At 36.2% G+C, this 18240-nt stretch overlaps 1 protein-coding gene across 4 annotated transcripts in view; it reads left to right on the forward strand.

Annotated features, from left to right (window-relative positions):
* Nucleotides 1–18240, forward strand: part of THOC1 (THO complex subunit 1) — a 63676-nt gene that overhangs the window by 7133 nt on the left and 38303 nt on the right. For all 4 annotated transcript variants that reach the window (XM_072604344.1, XM_072604345.1, XM_072604346.1 and 1 more), the window contains exons 2-6: nucleotides 6774–6847; nucleotides 6941–7001; nucleotides 10351–10417; nucleotides 17548–17666; nucleotides 18144–18192. In XM_072604344.1, coding sequence (XP_072460445.1) covers nucleotides 6774–6847; nucleotides 6941–7001; nucleotides 10351–10417; nucleotides 17548–17666; nucleotides 18144–18192 — 370 coding nt within the window. The remainder of the gene's footprint in view (nucleotides 1–6773; nucleotides 6848–6940; nucleotides 7002–10350; nucleotides 10418–17547; nucleotides 17667–18143; nucleotides 18193–18240) is intronic.

Genomic DNA, 18240 nt, shown 5'->3' on the forward strand with positions numbered 1-18240 from the left:
CAACAGCCTCATTTTGAAAGTATTCATCTAAGAACAAGAATCATTAAGCCAGCAGTATGGATTTCAGGTTGGAGAAGACTTCTGGATTCCTCGTTTTTCTGTGGCCAAGCATCTTTTAAAGTTGGAGTGCCTTTCTGTGAAGGAGAAAAGGAGATGGCTTAGGGAAAGAGGAAAAACAATAGTAAATATAGGGAACAGGATTACAAATAGACATTTCTTCTTTTAACAGTACTAAAAAGCTGTTGGCGTGTATCTACAGGGCAATGTAAATTAGAGAATTTTAGTATGTAGGTCATGAAATTAAATAAGCACTAATAGCAGTTCAATGTAGAGTTGATATTCCAAGCTGCAATAGAAGTCCAAGCTCTAGGACTTTGTTGATACTACATAAAGGATGGAAGGGGCAGAGCCCCATTGGTCTTTAGTATAGGAGAGAGAAAAATGTAAAGCCAATGACCTCTTATCTACTTCTATAAGTATGGATGGTGATAGGAATTGGGGGTTTAGAGGAATCATTGAAAAATCAACCCAGGGAAAATTAGCTAAATTATTGTGTATGAGATGTTGTTCAAAGTCTGAAGGAGCTTTCCAAAATAAATGAAGTTTCAGAGATTTTTCCAGTAGTGTTTAAGCTGTGTTCGTACATATTTTCAAAAAAAGGTATATGATTGCACTCTGGATACATACATTTGAGTTAATATGGTATAAAGAATATTGTTTTTGTTCATTGTAAAGTTAAAGTTGCATAGAACCTTTTATTCTACATGTGTCAGAGCAAATAAAAGTTGACAGTTTCAGTGAACTCAGATGTGTTCAAGTGAAAAAAGGTAGGAGATGACTGTTTGAATTACTAATTCAGTGATTTAGATTTTGAAATTTTATAATTGATTTTGTAGATTACAACACCTTTTACTTTAAATCCTTGACATTATGTGTCTGATAGTCTAGATTGGAGAACCTCCAGCTGCCCAGGTATTTATAACAAAGTGTTATCAAATCAAAGGTGGCAAGGGACCCACTGATGAAGGGTGATGGTTACACAAGATGAGGTCCCAGGGTACAAAATATTTTGAGTAGAGCAACTTCCACTCATGTCCCATGGAAGAGTTACCTTCAGACAGGGTCAGAAATCTCCTTGACCATTCTTAACCTTTTAGGACTATAAGTATGTCTTCATATGTATAGTTTATTGAGTTTTTACTTGACCTAGCTTTCAACATTGAGAGCCCCAAACTGAAATCAATTTACCTTATAGAGTGCATCTGATTAAGGCATGTACACCCAAACCCACATTTTCAACTCGAAACATAGGAAAATTGAACCTATGATCTCGGCATCGGCAGGGTCTTTAACATCTTCAGTACCTTCAGCCAGCTTCATAGAAGGGAGGAATGAGCCATTTCATCAACTCTTACACTGTCATCTGGCTTCTACGAACTCCCTAACATACTGGGGCATCTGCCTCACTTAGGTAGTGTTATCAATTGAACAACCAACCTCTGTTACCCAGCTATATGATGAAGTAAAGAGAATGAAAAGTCAGTCAGGTAAGGAAGAGGTGGAGAGACTAGAAAGTGAAACAGCTGATCTCTTGTTATTCAAAACAAGTAGGAAATTAAAATCTGTTAATACATCCTTTTGAATTCCTTTCCTATTCTGGATAATGATGATGCAGAAGGACCAGATCTGGTTAAGAAAATGTAGCATTTAAGATTAGGGAAATGTTTTCATATAGGCATAAGATACAGATCTATTTTTACAACTAGACACTGCCTACAGATTATATATAGTCCTGGCCTAGAAGTCCCATAGGGGAATCACCCTGGAAGAAGATATTGACCCCAACAATGATTTAGCAAGATCTAGGAGATATCTCATTTTAGAGAAATTCTGCTGAACACATCCTGGGGTGGGAGAACACCTGAGATTTTCTGAAATAGAATAAATAACTAATAGGATACTTGGACAGCAGTTCTAGACGTTTTTGCTTTGAATTTTCCCCATCCCCCTTTCCCTAATACTTTAGCGCATCTATAGTTTGGATTGTGGAAATACCCAATAGCATATTTTTCAGTTGGCTACATGATGTGGAGAAGAGTCACATCCAGGATTAAGATGACTGACCTCTAAGAGCCTGTTGGAGGAAACCAAGGCTATAATGTGGAATGGAACCAAGAGACAGTCTTTGGATTGCCTTACCACTTTTTGTCTTCATTGCTACCTCAGTCTGGTTAAACTATTCTGAGCCAGAAGGCAAGACCTTGCCAGATAATCAGAACTGAGCTGGGATGCCACCGAGACTGTTTTGGTTTTGTTCCTTCACATTGAAGAGGATAAGACTAGGATTGCCTTGTTCCTGCAAAGGCAGAAGATCTATAAAAGGCCAGCAGATGTGTGGGCTTGATCTGGAAGGTAACAGGACAAAAAGAAAAGCAATAGATTCAGCAAAGGACCTAGCAAAATATCTCCCACAAGATGATAGGCTCCCACAGTCCCAGGTCGATCCGGCCTACTTTCTTGAGTTTGCCTATATAATTCAAAATAACATGGTTCTCTATAGTTTTCCTACCATTGGCATCTAGAGCAAGTATGGTACCAGTTACAGTTTGTTCACCATGAATGTTAAATTAGATGCTGGATCTTCTTCTGGACTTTCTGGGGCATAGGGAGCAGACCTGCCTCAGATATCCCCATGTTAGGGAAAGAGGTGGTGAACAATAAATGTATCTAAGTTGTCTGAAGAAAAATGGTGGGTTTAGCAGCATGAGGGGAGTTGGGTTCTTTCCATAATACTCAGGGGTAGGTGTACCTAGCCACAGGAAGAATAACCTCCAGTAGAGGGATGTGGGATTGGGGATTGGCACCTTCTTACCAGGGAGATAGTCATATAATTTGTCAATGATTTTGACCATTAGTGTGGAGTCTTTCTTCTTCCAAAGAGGATTCCTATTCAGGTCCACAACCTTTTATGGGAAACAGTGACTGGGCACCAGTTGGCTGTTTTCTGTTGAGGTGACCTGCTGTATGTTCTCCTTGGAGGACATGGTCCCCTACCTACAGATTGTGGTATAGTTCTTCTACCCATCGTCAGAAACTGAGGATCATGAACAGAACTGGACAGCTACAGCTGAACTGGACAACAGCTTTGGTGGAAGTAATTCCTTTGTGCATCATATTATGTGTGCCTTTGTTTTAGATTTTCTTAGCTGCTGTATTAGGATGGTTTTATGTTTGTGGAGGTGGGTTGCTTTTTCAAGCACCAGTGCCTCAGACTTGGAAGGAACCTCAGTGCATGCACCATTATCAGTAAAGAAATAGAATGATACTGCCTGGCCAAATGGATTCCTTTTCCCCAGAGGGACTAATGCATGCAGTTAGACAGAAACAGCTTGAAAGACTAATGAATCCATAAGTGTAGACATCAAAGGAATTTGAACAGCCTTTGTGTAAAGGCTTGTCTGGCTTCTTCACGATTGGTGTGTTAGAAGTCCCTGGGAAGTGTCAGCTTATCCTAAATTAGAGTGTTTGGAAGGACTCTAAATCCCTCTTCCACTCCTTTCTCCCACCCACCCCCAACCCTAGGTAAAGCAGTGCTATGTCTTTACTTTTGCCACTCAGGCCTGCCCCACAGTTTTGGTTAAAACTGAGTTTCCTGAACTATATCACATTTACTACTTTTTCTCTCTGAGAACAAAACAAGTGAGAAACCATATTAACTCCTAAAAATGAGAGCTGCTTCAATAAGTCGTGTGGCTTCTCCTTCACAGGAGGTCTTTTAGCAAAAGCTAGATGACCATTTTTGAAGAATGTTGTAGAAGGAATTTTTATTCAGACATAAGTTGGACTAGGTCTTTTCTGAAATCCTTTCCAACTCTGAAATTGTATGATATTTAGAATTTTAGTCAGAATTTGAGATCTGGAAGAGATTTTTGTGATTCCATAGTCCAAACCAGAACATAAAGTGGTTAAATGACTTGCCCAAGGTCACAGTTGTAGACCCAGTATTGGCACCTACAGCTACTATGTAGTCTACATTGGAAAAAATAATTTTTGAATCACAGACTTTTAGAGTTGGAATGAACCCAGCTGTTAACCAGATTGGGACCTTTCCCTGATCCCTGACCAGTGATCATCCAGCCTTCATTTGAAGGCTCCACTGCCTTTCAAGACCAGTAATTCCATTTCTAGATATTCTTAAGTTATGAAGTTCTTTCTAAAAAAACTGAATTTCAGTAACTTCGCCCCATTGGTCTTAGTTTTCTTCCTCCAGAAGAAAACAGAAAGAATCCTAATTTGTCTTCTGTGATCCTTGGACACTTGAAGACTGAAGTCTTCTCTTTAAATAAAACATCCCCCATTTATTCTTCTGATGCTTATATGACTCAATTTCAAGTCTCATCCACACACTCCTACTTGACATCATTAAAATGTTTCATTTAAACCTGGATAATAATTTGCCAAGTATGGTCTGAAGAGGACGTGGTATAGGATTCACTCCCTAAATGCATCCTAAAGTCATATTAGATGTTTTGGCTACTATGTCATATTGTTGAATAACATAAGATTTCCATCCACTAAAAATCCCAATTTTCTCATTAACTGATTCATAGCTACATCTCTTTCATTTGTACTTGAATAATCAATTTTCTGAATCAAAACATGACTTTCCATTTGTTCCTATTACATTATTGTATATGGCCTTTAATTCTGTCCTGTTGGAATTTCTTTAGATCCTGATTGTGTTGCCCATTGTATTAGATATGCTTTTCAGTTTTAAGCCACTTGCAAGTTTGATGTGAATGTTTTCTGTATCGTCATCCAAGTTGTTAACTTTTTTTTTTAAAGGCAAAAGACAAACTATGGGGCTCATCATTAGAAATCTTCCTACAGGCTGACATAACTATCATTTTTTGAATTGAGCTCTTCAGCCAACCCTGTTTCCATTTAACTGTATTATTTAGTTCATCTCAGTATTTTGTCCACAAGAATACTGAGAGATTTTTTCAAATGCCTTTCCCAATTTCCACTACCTAACCATTCCTCTGCGTGTAGAGAAGCAGCATGGTATTGTAGAAAGTAATAATAATGGTTAAAAATGAACATTTATGTAGCGCTTTAGTGATTGCCAAGTATTTTATATGTATTCTTTTAATAGCTCTGTGAGCTATATACTGCTGTTATCTCTACTTTATAAATAGTATAAAAGGCTTAGAAAGGTTAAGGAAGTTATTCAAGGTCACATAGCTAATGAATGTCAGAGGTAGGTTTTGAACCCATGTTCTTCTGACTCTTAAGTCCAGGGTTCATTCCACTATACCATGCTTCTAGACTTAGAATCTGGCAAGACCTGCTTTAAATCTTACCTCTTATATTTGCTACTTGTGTGAGCATAGGCAAGTCGCTTGATATCTTGGGCCTTGGTTTCCTCATCTATTAAGTAGAGATAATAAACCTTTACTTGGCTTTTTCTTTTTCTTCTTAAAGAGGGGAGGTGGGAAGAAGAAGAAGCAGATTTTTTTTAAATGAAAAAAATTTAAAGTAAAATTTAAAAAAATTTTTGAAAGATAATATCTTTAGTATTTGTCTCCCAGGGTTGTTTTGAGATGCAAAAGAGATATGGTATGTAAAACACTCTGCAAACCTTAAAGTATTGTCAACTATTATTTTATTTTTCTGATCTAGCAGTCTATTTTTCTGATCATTCTGTGAGAAAAACAAAATTAAATAATGTCAGTCTATTCACACACACAAAAATTAGTCTGTTCACAGCCTACCCTTTTAAATGCCTACAAACTCTCCCTTATATAACCATTCTAGGATTTTGCTGTAAATCAGCATCAAAGTCGCTGGCCCATAAATTGAAGGATCTTTTTTTCACATCTTTGAAAAATCAACTTGTTTGGTTATCACCAGTTTTGGAAAACTCACCTCATTTCAATGATTACTTATACATAGAGAGAGGTTCAGGAGTCAAGATCAGTGAATATTGTAGGGTGTGAAGTATCAGGCTCAATTATCTCAAACTCCTTGAGGGAAGTTAGGTACTCTTCTACACTCTCCTTTCTTGTCTTGGGTTTTGATTACTCTCTAACCATGTATTTCTCCATCTGAAAAATCGCTTTTAGAGGAAAAAACTATAAAGGGTAATTATTCCTTCTTTTAACCATTTGTATCATTGTACCCTCCATCCAGTGTAGCATTTCAAAAAACAAGTTCCTTATTTTCTTCTTCCACTTGTCACACTCCCCAAAATCATGTGCTTTTTATTCTTGGCATTTATAGCAAGCCTCGGGTTATGCTATATTTGAGCTTTCTTGATGCTATTCTCATAGGACTGTGTTTTTCTTTTGGCATTTGTTTAATTATTCTCATCCTCCTTTTCATCTTTTGTCCTTCCAAAATTCACACTTACCAGTATCCCATGGAGTTGTACCAGCCTCTTATGTGCTCCTCTGTGGCCACAAATTATTCCATTGTCATAATTTCCTTAAGCCCTCCTCTTTGAACTGACGTTCCTTTTAAAAAGTCACATATATATAGTACTTTATGTTTTACAGATCATTTTCCTTGCTGTAATTTTATGAGGTCGACAGAGATAGCATAGTAAAGAAGAAAAGGGGTGGATAATAAGTCTTTTTTAAGGAAAGCTCAACAGGATGTTTTCCTCCAACACTTTTCTATAAGAGTACCTTTTGAAATTATGTATGGAGATACTTTGTTTTTCAGTCAACCAGCAAAATCTTTCCACAGATTTATCACTTTTATTTTCCTAGAATTCTGCCAGAGAAGCCTTGAACAACAAAAATATCAAGCCATTATTGAACACCTTCAGCCAATTAGCTGGCAGGTAAGAGCATCCATCTTCATCAGCAGTACATATCAAAGTTTTGTGTTTTTCTGAGCTCTTAACAAAATACAGGTTTTCTTTTGTTTTTGATAGTGAAAATGAGAAAAAATGTACCCTTGATCAAGCTTTCAGAGTTATTCTAGAAGAGGAAATTGTAAGTATACCTTTCTGTTACCAAATCTTAAAATTTTGCTGGCAAACTAAAGAGTTATTTTGTCATTTAAAAGTTACTTCTGTTTTAAGATGAATAGTTTAGTTTAAGATGAGAGCCATTTTGAAAAATAACTCAGTAGGACAAGAGACCAAATTGTATAGTGCAGCAGTTCTTAAACTGTGGGTTCCGACTCTGTGGGTCTTGAAAAATTTGGCAACGGGAAACGATTTCTGAACAAACTGTGGCCAAAAATTAATTAAAAATCAAACGTGTAATGAATCCGAGGTGTTTCTGGCAGCACTTGCTGGTGTTGCCTTGAGCAATATCACTGCAACCTTGGTTCTGAACACACAGCATGTACGCTTTGCATGGTATGTGCCCTCAGGCCATGCAGTGCGCCTAAATGCTGCCAAAACACAAAAAGGCATTGCCTGTGGAAAACGTTTAAGAAGACCTGGTATAGCGGATACAGTGCTAGGTCCTGTACTTGGAGTCAAGAAGAAAGACCCCAGTTCATAGCCTGCTTATGTGTGTGACCATGAGCAAGTTATTTAAATTCTCTGGGCTTCAGGAACTATGCTTAAGATTCCATATGATAAATGGGTTGTGTGTGTGTGAGACCTGACTCTGTGAAGTAAATTATCATATCTGTGAAATTACAGGTCCATAATGATAATTACTTATTGCTATATATTTGGGCCAGTTTCTCATAGTTAACTGTGTTATAATTGACATAGGCATTTCTGAACTAGTTTGAGTCAGTACCCACTGTTTGACAACTCATAGGCATTGTAAAAGCTTAAGACAGTAAGTTAGACTATCTCATCCAAAGGAAACTTTAGATTTTAAAGTATATCCAAAGACTTATATATACCCCAAGATGTAGTTAAAGGAAAGGGCATCTCATTTAATGAGAACAGCAGTGGAATAAATTTATAGTGACCAAAAAAGTCTAGCTGAGACTGGGTTAGTTACCTTTTTTCTGTTAGAATACCAAGGTGAGTTCTCACCTATAAGGCACCTGTCAGGAATAGCAAGAATTATTTATATAATATTTTTAAAAGATTATATTTTCCACATCATCTCTGTATGTACATATAGAGAGAACAAAAATGTTATGTTTTGCCAAAATGAAGTACATTTTATTTAGAAGTAAAAACAGTTCTTAGATATTTTTACTTATGCTTTTGTGAACTAAGAATTTGATGCTTAATTACAGTACTGTTGTCTTTAGGTGTCAGTTGTTTTCCAAGTGGGCACTTGTTTTTTGTGATTATGGACGTGTTTTAATTCAAATCACATGCCAACATAGATTCACAACAGCCTTCTAAAACTGCATAAGCCCCACTTTAAATTTTGGAAGAGTTTTTCTAAGTTTCATGTAACTATGTTACAATCACTGCTGTTAAGGTAAAGAGGGGAAAAAAAACAGTGGCTACATAATCCCAGAGAAATATAAATCTATAACAAGTTGTGATATATGAGTGTAACGGAACATTACTGTGCTATTAGAAATGATGAGCAGACTGATTTCAGAAAAACCTTGGAAAGACATGAACTGATGCAGAGTAAAATGAGGCAGAACCAGGAGAAACAGCAATACTGTGTGATGATCAGCTGTGATTGAATAACTTGAAAGTTCCAAAGGACTCATGATGAAAACTGCTATCCACTTGTAGAGAAAGAACCAGTAGAATCTGAATGCAGATCTAAGCATACTGTTATTCATGTTATGTATTTTTTTGGTGGTTTTTTTCCATAGACTGCTTCTTATATTAAACATACTCTTTTAGAAAAATTTTCATTGATCATAGAATTTAAATTTGGAAAGGAATTCAACAGCTATTTAGTATAACTCATATTTGAAAAGAAATCCTCACTATCACATACCCAACAAGTGGTTATCCAGGCTTTCTACTAGAAGCCTTTCAGTGAGGAAAGAACTCACTACTTCCCAAGGCAGGCCATCTCACTTTTGGATAGCTCTAGGGGTTTGGAAATTTTTCCTTATATCAAGCCTAAATTCAGTTGGTTGAAACTTCAGCACCTTGCTTTTGGTTCTGTCTTCTGAGGTCAAATGGGATATGTCTAATCCCTGTTATGTGATAGCCCTTCAAAGACTTGAGAGTGCTTCTCTTTAAGCTAAACATCTCTACTTCCTTCAGCTGGTCCTAAGAATGGCATGAACTCAAGACCCTTCTTTATCTCCATTGCCCTTCTAGACACCTTCCAACTTTTTAGTGTCCTTTCTAATAAACTGGTACTTAGAACTGAACATAATATGTTTTGTTTTAAAACAACAGATACTTCCCAACAAACTCCTGCAAAAATCTAGTAAATATTTAAGCAAAATGACCAAATGACATGATTGGTCATTTTATACTTTTGAAGTTAAAAAATAGTTTTTTATAATAAATTAACATATTCTAAGTATATTTTGTGAAATCATATTGTGTGATATTGGCATGAGTATGTAAGTTAACTTTTGAAACCTTGTGTAATGAGAAAATGTTGAACTTCTGTATACCAAAGTGGTTGAAGACTTTATATTGTCTTTTGATACGTTACTGAGTTTTGACTAGCATAACTTTTAATTTATTATAATGTATATTTTTTTTGTTGTGGGATTGGATAATAAGTTGACATTTATATAGAACTTTAAAATTTGCGAAGCTCATTTGAGTTTCTTAATCATTATGTGAGGTAGATGCTATAGGTGGTATTAGCTCTGTTTTACAAATGAGGAAACATTGTCAGAGAGGTTAAATGACTTATCTGTTCATGCATGCAGCTATATTAAGTGTTGGAAGCAGAATTTGAATTCATGTCTTCAGATTCCAAGTCCAGCACTCTATGTACTATTTTGCTAACAGCCAAATAAATTAATTATGGGGCAGCTAGTGTCTCAGTAAAAAGAGTGGTGCCAGGCCTGGAGTTAGGAAGACTTATGTTCCTGAGTTCAAATCTTATTAGCTGTGTCACCCTTGGCAAGTCACTTACCCTGTTTGCCTCACTTCCTCATCTGTAAAATGAACTGAAGAAGGAAATGGCAAATAGCTAGTATCTTTGCCAAGAAAATCTCAGGTGGGATCATGAAGAGTTGGACACAACTGAAACAGTTTAACAGTGTCAACAAAATAAATTGAAAAAGTTGTGTGGTGCTTAACACTTAATATAAGTAAGAAGATAATCTATCAGGATAGTTTGGTTTTGTAGGGAAGTGGCAGAAAAGTCTTGCGTATATGTTAAGTATTGACTGAAGGGATTGTAATTAAAATAATCATATGATGAGAAATGATATTTTTTTAATAAAATAGTTAAAGTCATCAAATTATTCCTTTGTTGGTAGATAACCCGTGCATCATGTGAAAATGTTTTGGCTATTATTTCTCTTGCTATTGGGGGAGTCACTGAAGGTAAGTATTTTTCGTAGATTAATCTGATTACTGAGATATTTGATTTTAAACTTTTTTCCTCCTTTCTCCCCATCTTTTCCAATCATGTGCCCATCCTTCAAAGCCCATCTCAAATGCCACTTCTGTAATTCCAGCAATACTGATTTACACTGATCTCTCTCCAGTTCCTGACCTTCATTGTACTCCCATGCTACATATTTTGATACTTAATCATATTTGTCTTATCCAGTTTTTAAATTGTGGCATATATATGAATGTGCAGTTGATGCCAGGGAATCTTACTTATGTGCTTGGAACCCTTTGTTATATTCTCTTAGCAAAACGTGGCTTTGAGCATGTAGGTTGTCTCAGTTATCTTTTTTTTTTTTTTTTGGTCATATATGTCTCCAGCTTCATCCTTTACACGATTTTTGAGAAATTTTTCATTTGTAAATGTGGCAGCCTGCCCATGCTGACTGTGTATATTTCCATATCCTCAACTTCAGTTCTTCTGGGACTACTGTTATAGAATTCACAGATATACAAGCTCACCAGAAGAATAGTATCATTAAAAAGGTGGACCTTAAAACTTGAGGTGATTAAAAAACAATTCAATCTGTTTTCCTCTTGTACAATTTTGAGTCCAGTTCATTGTCCATTTACAGTATCTCTCCAAGATATGCATTGTGAAGAATGTGCTCTATGGATTGTTCATCCAGCTACATATCAGAGTTTGGACAATATTCAGTCAATAATCATTTCTTAAGTACCTATACTATGTGCTAGACACTTTGTTAAGTGCTAGGGATTGGGGGAAAAAGGTAAATAATCTCTTTCTTTGAGGAGCTGACAATCTAATGGAAGAGACAACGTGTAAATATCTGAACAGGTAATAATTAGCAGAAGGAATTAAAAGAGATTAAGAAAGGCTTTCTGTAGAAGGTAGGATTTTGGCTAGGACTTGAAGAAAGCCAGGAGGCAGAGATGAGGAGAGGAAAACATTCCATGTATGAGGGACAGCTAGTAAAAATTTCTGCAGTTGCGTGGTGGAGGAATATTTTATTTTAGGCATAGCAAGGAGTCCTGTGTCAGTGAATCAGAGTACTGTGTGTACTGAGAGGGGTGAGGAAGGAGATGGCATAAAGATAAGGTGTAAATAGACTGGAAAGGGTGTTAAATGCCAAACAAAGGGTTTTGTATTTGATCCTAGAGGTGATAAGGAGCCACTAAAGTTTATTGAGGTGAGACTAATGGCATGGTCAAACTCGTGCTTTAGAAAGATCACTTTGACTGTCTAGTAGAATATCTACTGGAACCGTGAGAGACTTATGGCAGACAAACTAATCAGCAGCCTGTTTCAGTAGTCCAAGTATGAAATGATGAGGACTTTACCTGGGTTGAGGCGGTGTCAGAGGAGAGAAGGGGACATATATGAAGGATGTTATGAAGGCAAAATTGACCGATGTGGGCAACAGATTGAATATGGGGAATGAGAGTGTGGAGTTGAGGATAATGCATAAATTGTGTGAGCCTGAGTGACTGAGAGGATGACTGTGCTCTTGACAGTAAGTAGAATAGTTTGATGGAAGGAGAGCTTGGGGGAAAAGATTTTTGAGTTCAGTTTTGGACATGCTAAGAAGTGGAACTAAAATGGCAGAGAAAATCTGAAAGTGGAGCTCTGTTTCCCTCGAAACAACTAAATCCTGTCTCAAAATGAATTCTGAAGTGACAACCCAGAAAAGAATGGGGTAAACCAGTTTTCCAGTCCAAGATAACTTAGAAGGATTGCAGGAAAGGTCTGTCTCATTTGGGTAAAGGGGATAGCCCCCAACCTCTAGTGTAGGTGGTGTCCAATGGGAGGCCCCTAATTCCAACAGAGATAAACAAGCAAGGTCCTCACAGCCCTAGCTCCTCAGGCCACCTGTGTTCCAGCCCTCCAGGCCCAGTACCCCCTCCACCTCAGGAGTAGAGCTCAACTTTAAAAGGCAGGAAACAGAATGGAAATTAAGCAAACAAAAAAATGCCTTGATCGTAGAAAGCTACTATGGCCACAAGGAAGATAAAAGCACAGACTCCAAAGAGGATAAAAATGTCAGTGCCTACCATGCAAAGCCTCAAAGAGAAATATGAATTGATCTCAGGCCCAAAAAAATCATCCTGGAAGGAGCTCAAAAGGAATTTTAAAAATCAAATAAGTGAGGTAGAAGAAAAAGTGTACATGTTGAGTTTAAGGTATCTACAGGATATCCAGTACAAGATATCTAATAGGTAGTTGGAGGTGTGACACAAGAAGTCAATAGAGAAGTTAGGGCTAGACATTCACATTTAGTAGGTGTGACTGGGATGTGATGCAGAAAAGGATAGTCATAGATAAGTGAGAAGAACACCTGGAGAGAGTATCCCAAAAATCTAGTGAAAAGAAAGAGAGAATATCAAGAAGAAGGTGCTTGAATGGTGTCAACAAGGATGAAGAAAGTGAGAAAAAGCTATTAGATTTTGCGAGTAGGAAATCATTAGTACCTTTGGATAAAGCAATTTCATTTGAAAGATGAGGTCAGAAGCCAGACAGTAGAAGAGCTAAAAAGAGAATGAGAAGAAAAGAAGTGGAGGCATCCATTGTAGATAGCCTTGAAGTTTTGCCCCAAAAGGAGAGATACGGGATGATAGCTAGCAAGAATAGAAGGATCAAATAAAGGTTTTTGGGGAATTGGGGGAGACATGGACATGTTTGTAGACAAGACAGAGAGGTTGAAGATAAGTGAGAGAGTGGGAATGATAGAGGGAGCTGTCTGTTGGAAGAAGAGGGGATGGAATGAGATCACTTTTACACCTTAGAAGGATAAACCTGGGTAAGAAAAGATAATGACAGGCATCTGGGTGATGTGTGATGAAGAGGAGAGGAAAAGGGGAGCTCTTAGTGAATTTTTTTTTTTTTTTTCAGTAAATATGAGGCATGTAGGAGCCATGGAAATTTTGAGGAAGGATGAAAAAGTTTGAAAGAGCTGTTGTGAGTTTGAGAGTGAATTAATGAGGGAAGCATAAAAGGATTGCCTAACATCAGTGAGATTATATAACATAAATCTGAGGCAGCTAAGTAGGTGGCAAAGTGTTTAGAATACGAGACTTGGATCAGGAAAACCTAAGTTCTAATTGTTTTTGACTCTTCCTAGCTGAGTGACCCTGGGCAGTTCATGTAACCTCTCTGAGCTTCTGTTTCTTCATCTGTAAAATGGGGATAATAATAGCACCTACATCTTAAGTTTGTTGTGAAGATCAAGTGAGATAAAATATGTCAAGTGCTTTGCAAAACTTGGATAACTGTAAATGTGATGATGACGATGTTGATGATGTTCTTGCTTAAATAAAACTCCAAGTCTTGATACTCTGAACCTCTTTATTCTGACTTCAACCTTTATTTTCCAGCCTTATTTTTCTGCATTTTTCCCCTTCAGTTTTGGAACTAGGATAAAGTAACTGCTCTTTTTCCTAGAAGGATTATGTCAGTCTAATACCATATAGCCCCACCCACAATCCCTATTATCTTTCAGAACCAAAATACCCTTCCCTAGTCACCTTTCTTCTAAGTGAGTTGTCTTCCTCCTTAGAATTTAAGCTCCTTGAGGGTAGAGACCTTTTTTGCTTTTGTTTTTATAACTCTAGCACAGAGGTTCCCAAACTTATTTGAACTACCATACCCATTTCCAAAAAAAATTATTGAATAGGGGGCCCCAAAATCTACTTTCTTTTTAATCCTTGAATGGTTTTCTTGAAATTTGTGTCATTTCAAAAAAAATATATTTAAATGATACATCTTAAATTTAATAATTTATTGTAAACATGTTTGGTTTTTTTTTTCTCACATATTCCTGCCTATGCATGCTGGACTTCCCAACAACTCAAAACATGCCCACTTGCCACACTTCCTTATTAAGACCTGTCAGCCAGACTTGACCACTGATCAGTTGTAATTTGCATTTTGTGTGTTTATTTGGAAAATAATATAATCACTACAACTTTACCTGATACGTAATAGATGAAACATGTCCAAATGGTTTTATAAAATTTTCTTATCTTCTTTCTTTATGCTTCCACCGCCCCCTTAGCCCCCTTATTTTTATTCATCCTCCCCTAGTTGCACCTAGGTGTACTATCTATCATCCCCCTGAATCATTCCAGCTCCCCCCAGGGAGTGGTATCACCCACTTTAGGAACCTTTGGGAGATACCTTGAACAATACTTAATGCTTAGTAAGGGAATAGGGACTGGGACTGGACCTGTTAATTGATAAGTACAGAAAACTCAAATGAAGAAACATCCCTCTAGCAATGCAGATTGGTATTTTCTTTGCAACTTTCTAGTGTTAAAAAGTGGTTTAAAGAATTGATACATTGTGATTTTGCCACGTATGTCAGAAGGTGGGACTTGAACCTAGGTCTTCCTAGCTTCAGGCCTGCTCTTATCCATGACACCATGCTTCAGCTCTTTTTTTCTTTTAATTTGTATTCTGAGCACTTGGTACAGTGTTGGCATGTGATAAGTACTTAAAAGTTTTTCCATTCATTCATTCACACAATCTGTTTTTGTCAAACTTGAATACTTTTATTCTCCAACAACATTCCATCTCTAACCTTTATGAATTTTATTAAACTGTTCTCCATGCTTAAAATGTATTTCCTTATCATGTCTTTAAACATCCTTTTTCTTTTTTCAAATCATAAGTCAGGTGTCACTCCCTATATGAAATTTTCCTTGATTCCCTCCACACTCACCAAAAGTTGTTTCTTTCTCCTCAGATTTTCCTAGAGGACTTTACCTAGATCTCTCCTTTTGCATCTATCATACCAAACCTTGTATTGTATCTGTCTGTGTGCCTTTATCCATTCCAATTAAGTGTAAGCACTTTGAGAATTAGAACTGTATCATTATTATCTTTTTATGTCCCTGGCACTTAGAATGGTGCTTTGCATGTTGTAGGCTCTTGATAAATGTTTGTGGAATAGTAGTCATTCAGTAATCCACTTTTGAATCACAGCAATTAACTTGTATTTTTGTTTTTAACTGGTTAAATATGTGTTCATTAAAGAATTGTAGTATTTGTAGGGAAAAGTGGTATTTAACAATAGCAGTAAACTAAATTTGTGATATTAAGTATAGTTAGTATTTTCCATTTTTAGTACAGAATTTAGGTATGTATGTTTACCAATTCATGTGTTTATGAAAAATATTCCCTATTCAAATATTATCTGACTTCCCTTAAGTTCCAGCTAACATCCCACAGCAAGGAACCTTTTCAGAGTCCCTCTTAATGCTAGTGCCTTCCCTCCAAAATTACTTCCAGTTTATCCTGGCTATATCTTTTTTGCATTCAATTGTTCCCATGTTGTCTTTCCCATTAGACTGTGAGCTTCTGTGGAGCAGGGACTATTACTTGACACATAGCACTTAATAAATGCTTCCTGATTTGTTTTGACTAGTGCAAGCCTCAAGTCCAATGTATGTTATACAATTAATAAGTGGTAATAATAAGTAAATGCTTATTTTCGTATTCATGTGACCTTTGTGGGGGAAATGACATTAATTTTTTTTATTTGCAGTTCTGCTAAGTTAGCTCTTATAATTAATTTCTTCAGTTTGTCAGGGCTTGAGAACTTAAATTTTATAATGAAGGGTTGTGTCAAATTTAGTTGTAATTTAAAGGCAAAAATTTTTTCCTTGGAGAAAAAAATAACTCTTGTATAACATGTTTTAGATTTCTTCATAATGTTTAATTTTTTGATAGTTTCATATGTAGGTGTTAAATTAGTATATCTTTCCTTTTTCATCAATTTGCAATTAACTCATCAATTATATAATATCACTTTTTATTGTAATTATTATTATCACTTATTATTATATAATATTCTTTTTTGTTCCCTAATTGATTCTGGCATATTGAACTTTTCTTCCCAACTAGATTGTAAGCTCTTCAAGGGTAGGGGCAACTATGTCTCAGACATTTTCCTTTTCTCCTCACACTACCTTATAATAATTCACATTTATATACATAACTAATAATGCTGGATCTGGAACAGGAATCCAGATCTCCTAACTCTAAGGCCATCATTATTCTTTTCCTTATACCACAGTACCTCTCTAGAACAGTATAAAGCAGATAGGAAATGCTATGTGAGTACTTTTTGATAAGTACTTTTTTTGATAGTAAAAGGTAACAGCAATTCATATTTACATAGTGTTATTGGATTCCCAACACCCTGGTTTGGTAAATGGGGTAAATGTTATTAGAGAAACATGGTTTAGTGCATAGAGACAATCAGCCTAGGAGTCAGGAAGACCTGTGTACAAGTCCTACTTCTAATGCATGGGCTCTGGGAACCTCAGCATGTCACTTTACTTCTAAATTTCCAAGGCAACTCTTTAATACTTAAATTTCAGGGCAGTGCCAGTTTGTATTAGTAGAAGCAGTTTCCTCGCAGGTCCAGTTCAAAATTGTGTGTATGTGTGTGTGTTTATACGTGTGTGTGTGTTGTGTGTTTAGACATTGCATCCATGCATGTACATGTGTGTATCCATTGTATGGATAAATAAAAAGTCATCTCCATTTTACAGATAAAGAAATTGAGATTAAGTGATTTGCTACAGAGTTACCAACTAGAAAGTGGTGGAGCTGGGACTTGAAATTGGACTCGACTGAATTCTGATAGATATATATATATATATATACATATAACTAGTATGATTTCTTGGGGAGGAAAGTTTTCTGATTAAATAATGTTTGTTCATTGAGGATTTTTTAATAGCATTGACTTTAAAAGATAATACTATGAAAGACATATATAGAAAGAGGAGATAGAGTGAGAATGCCCTAAGTGCTAGGGATACAGGCATATTCTTGCCTTTCCAAGGTAATCTCTGTTCTCAAGAAACTTGCATTCTAATGGGGGAAGGAACAGGTAAAGTAGGAATAGAAGAGAGAGGTGGCTAAGAAGTAGCATGGAATCTTATTTCCATTCTTTTCTTAAATTGAAATCTCCCTGTGCTCTTTTTAAGAGTATTTTAAGTATCTGTTTTTAAAAATTCTGCATTATTCTTAATAGATTGTATAAACATGCAGATTTCTAAACTTTCTAATTGAAATATGCCCCCACTTAAAGGTATTTGTACAGCTTCTACACCTTTTGTACTATTGGGAGATGTTTTGGATTGTCTTCCTTTGGATCAGTGTGATACAGTCTTCACCTTTGTGGAGAAAAATGTTGCCACTTGGAAATCTGTAAGTTTGTTTCTCTTTTTTATTAACTCTGTTTTCCCCTCTTATTTATCTTTCTGGACGTTCTCCAGTATTATAACAGTATATCACATAATTCTGTTTATACTTCTACTTTGAGACAAAAGATCACATATTTGACAGTGATGGAAAGGATTATCCTTGTGTAAATTTTGCTGGTTGTCCTGAGACAACTTGCATTACTCTTAGATTCCTAGAGAGTCATGTGAGAATCATATCCCTGCAGAAAGCTGAAATATGAAGTTTGATCATGCAAAAGCAGTTAAACGAAGCTCTTGTTAATAATAAGTTTATTCATTGCTCTTGTATTTCTGAAATTAAGTTTTTTGTAATTGAAGAACAAACTTAGTTACGAGATTTCCTACTTTTGCTGCATTTGTAGAAGACTGCTAATGGAACTTGCTACAAAGATAATGGAACTTGCTACAAATTCCATGTAATAATAAGTATTTTTATTTACAGAATACATTCTATTCTGCTGGAAAAAACTATTTGTTGCGCATGTGCAATGGTAAGTAAAAACATTTAAAAGTAGAAATGTTATCCTGTTTATGATTGC

Source organism: Notamacropus eugenii, chromosome 4, assembly GCF_028372415.1.
Source record: "Notamacropus eugenii isolate mMacEug1 chromosome 4, mMacEug1.pri_v2, whole genome shotgun sequence".
Classification (NCBI taxonomy): domain Eukaryota; kingdom Metazoa; phylum Chordata; class Mammalia; order Diprotodontia; family Macropodidae; genus Notamacropus; species Notamacropus eugenii.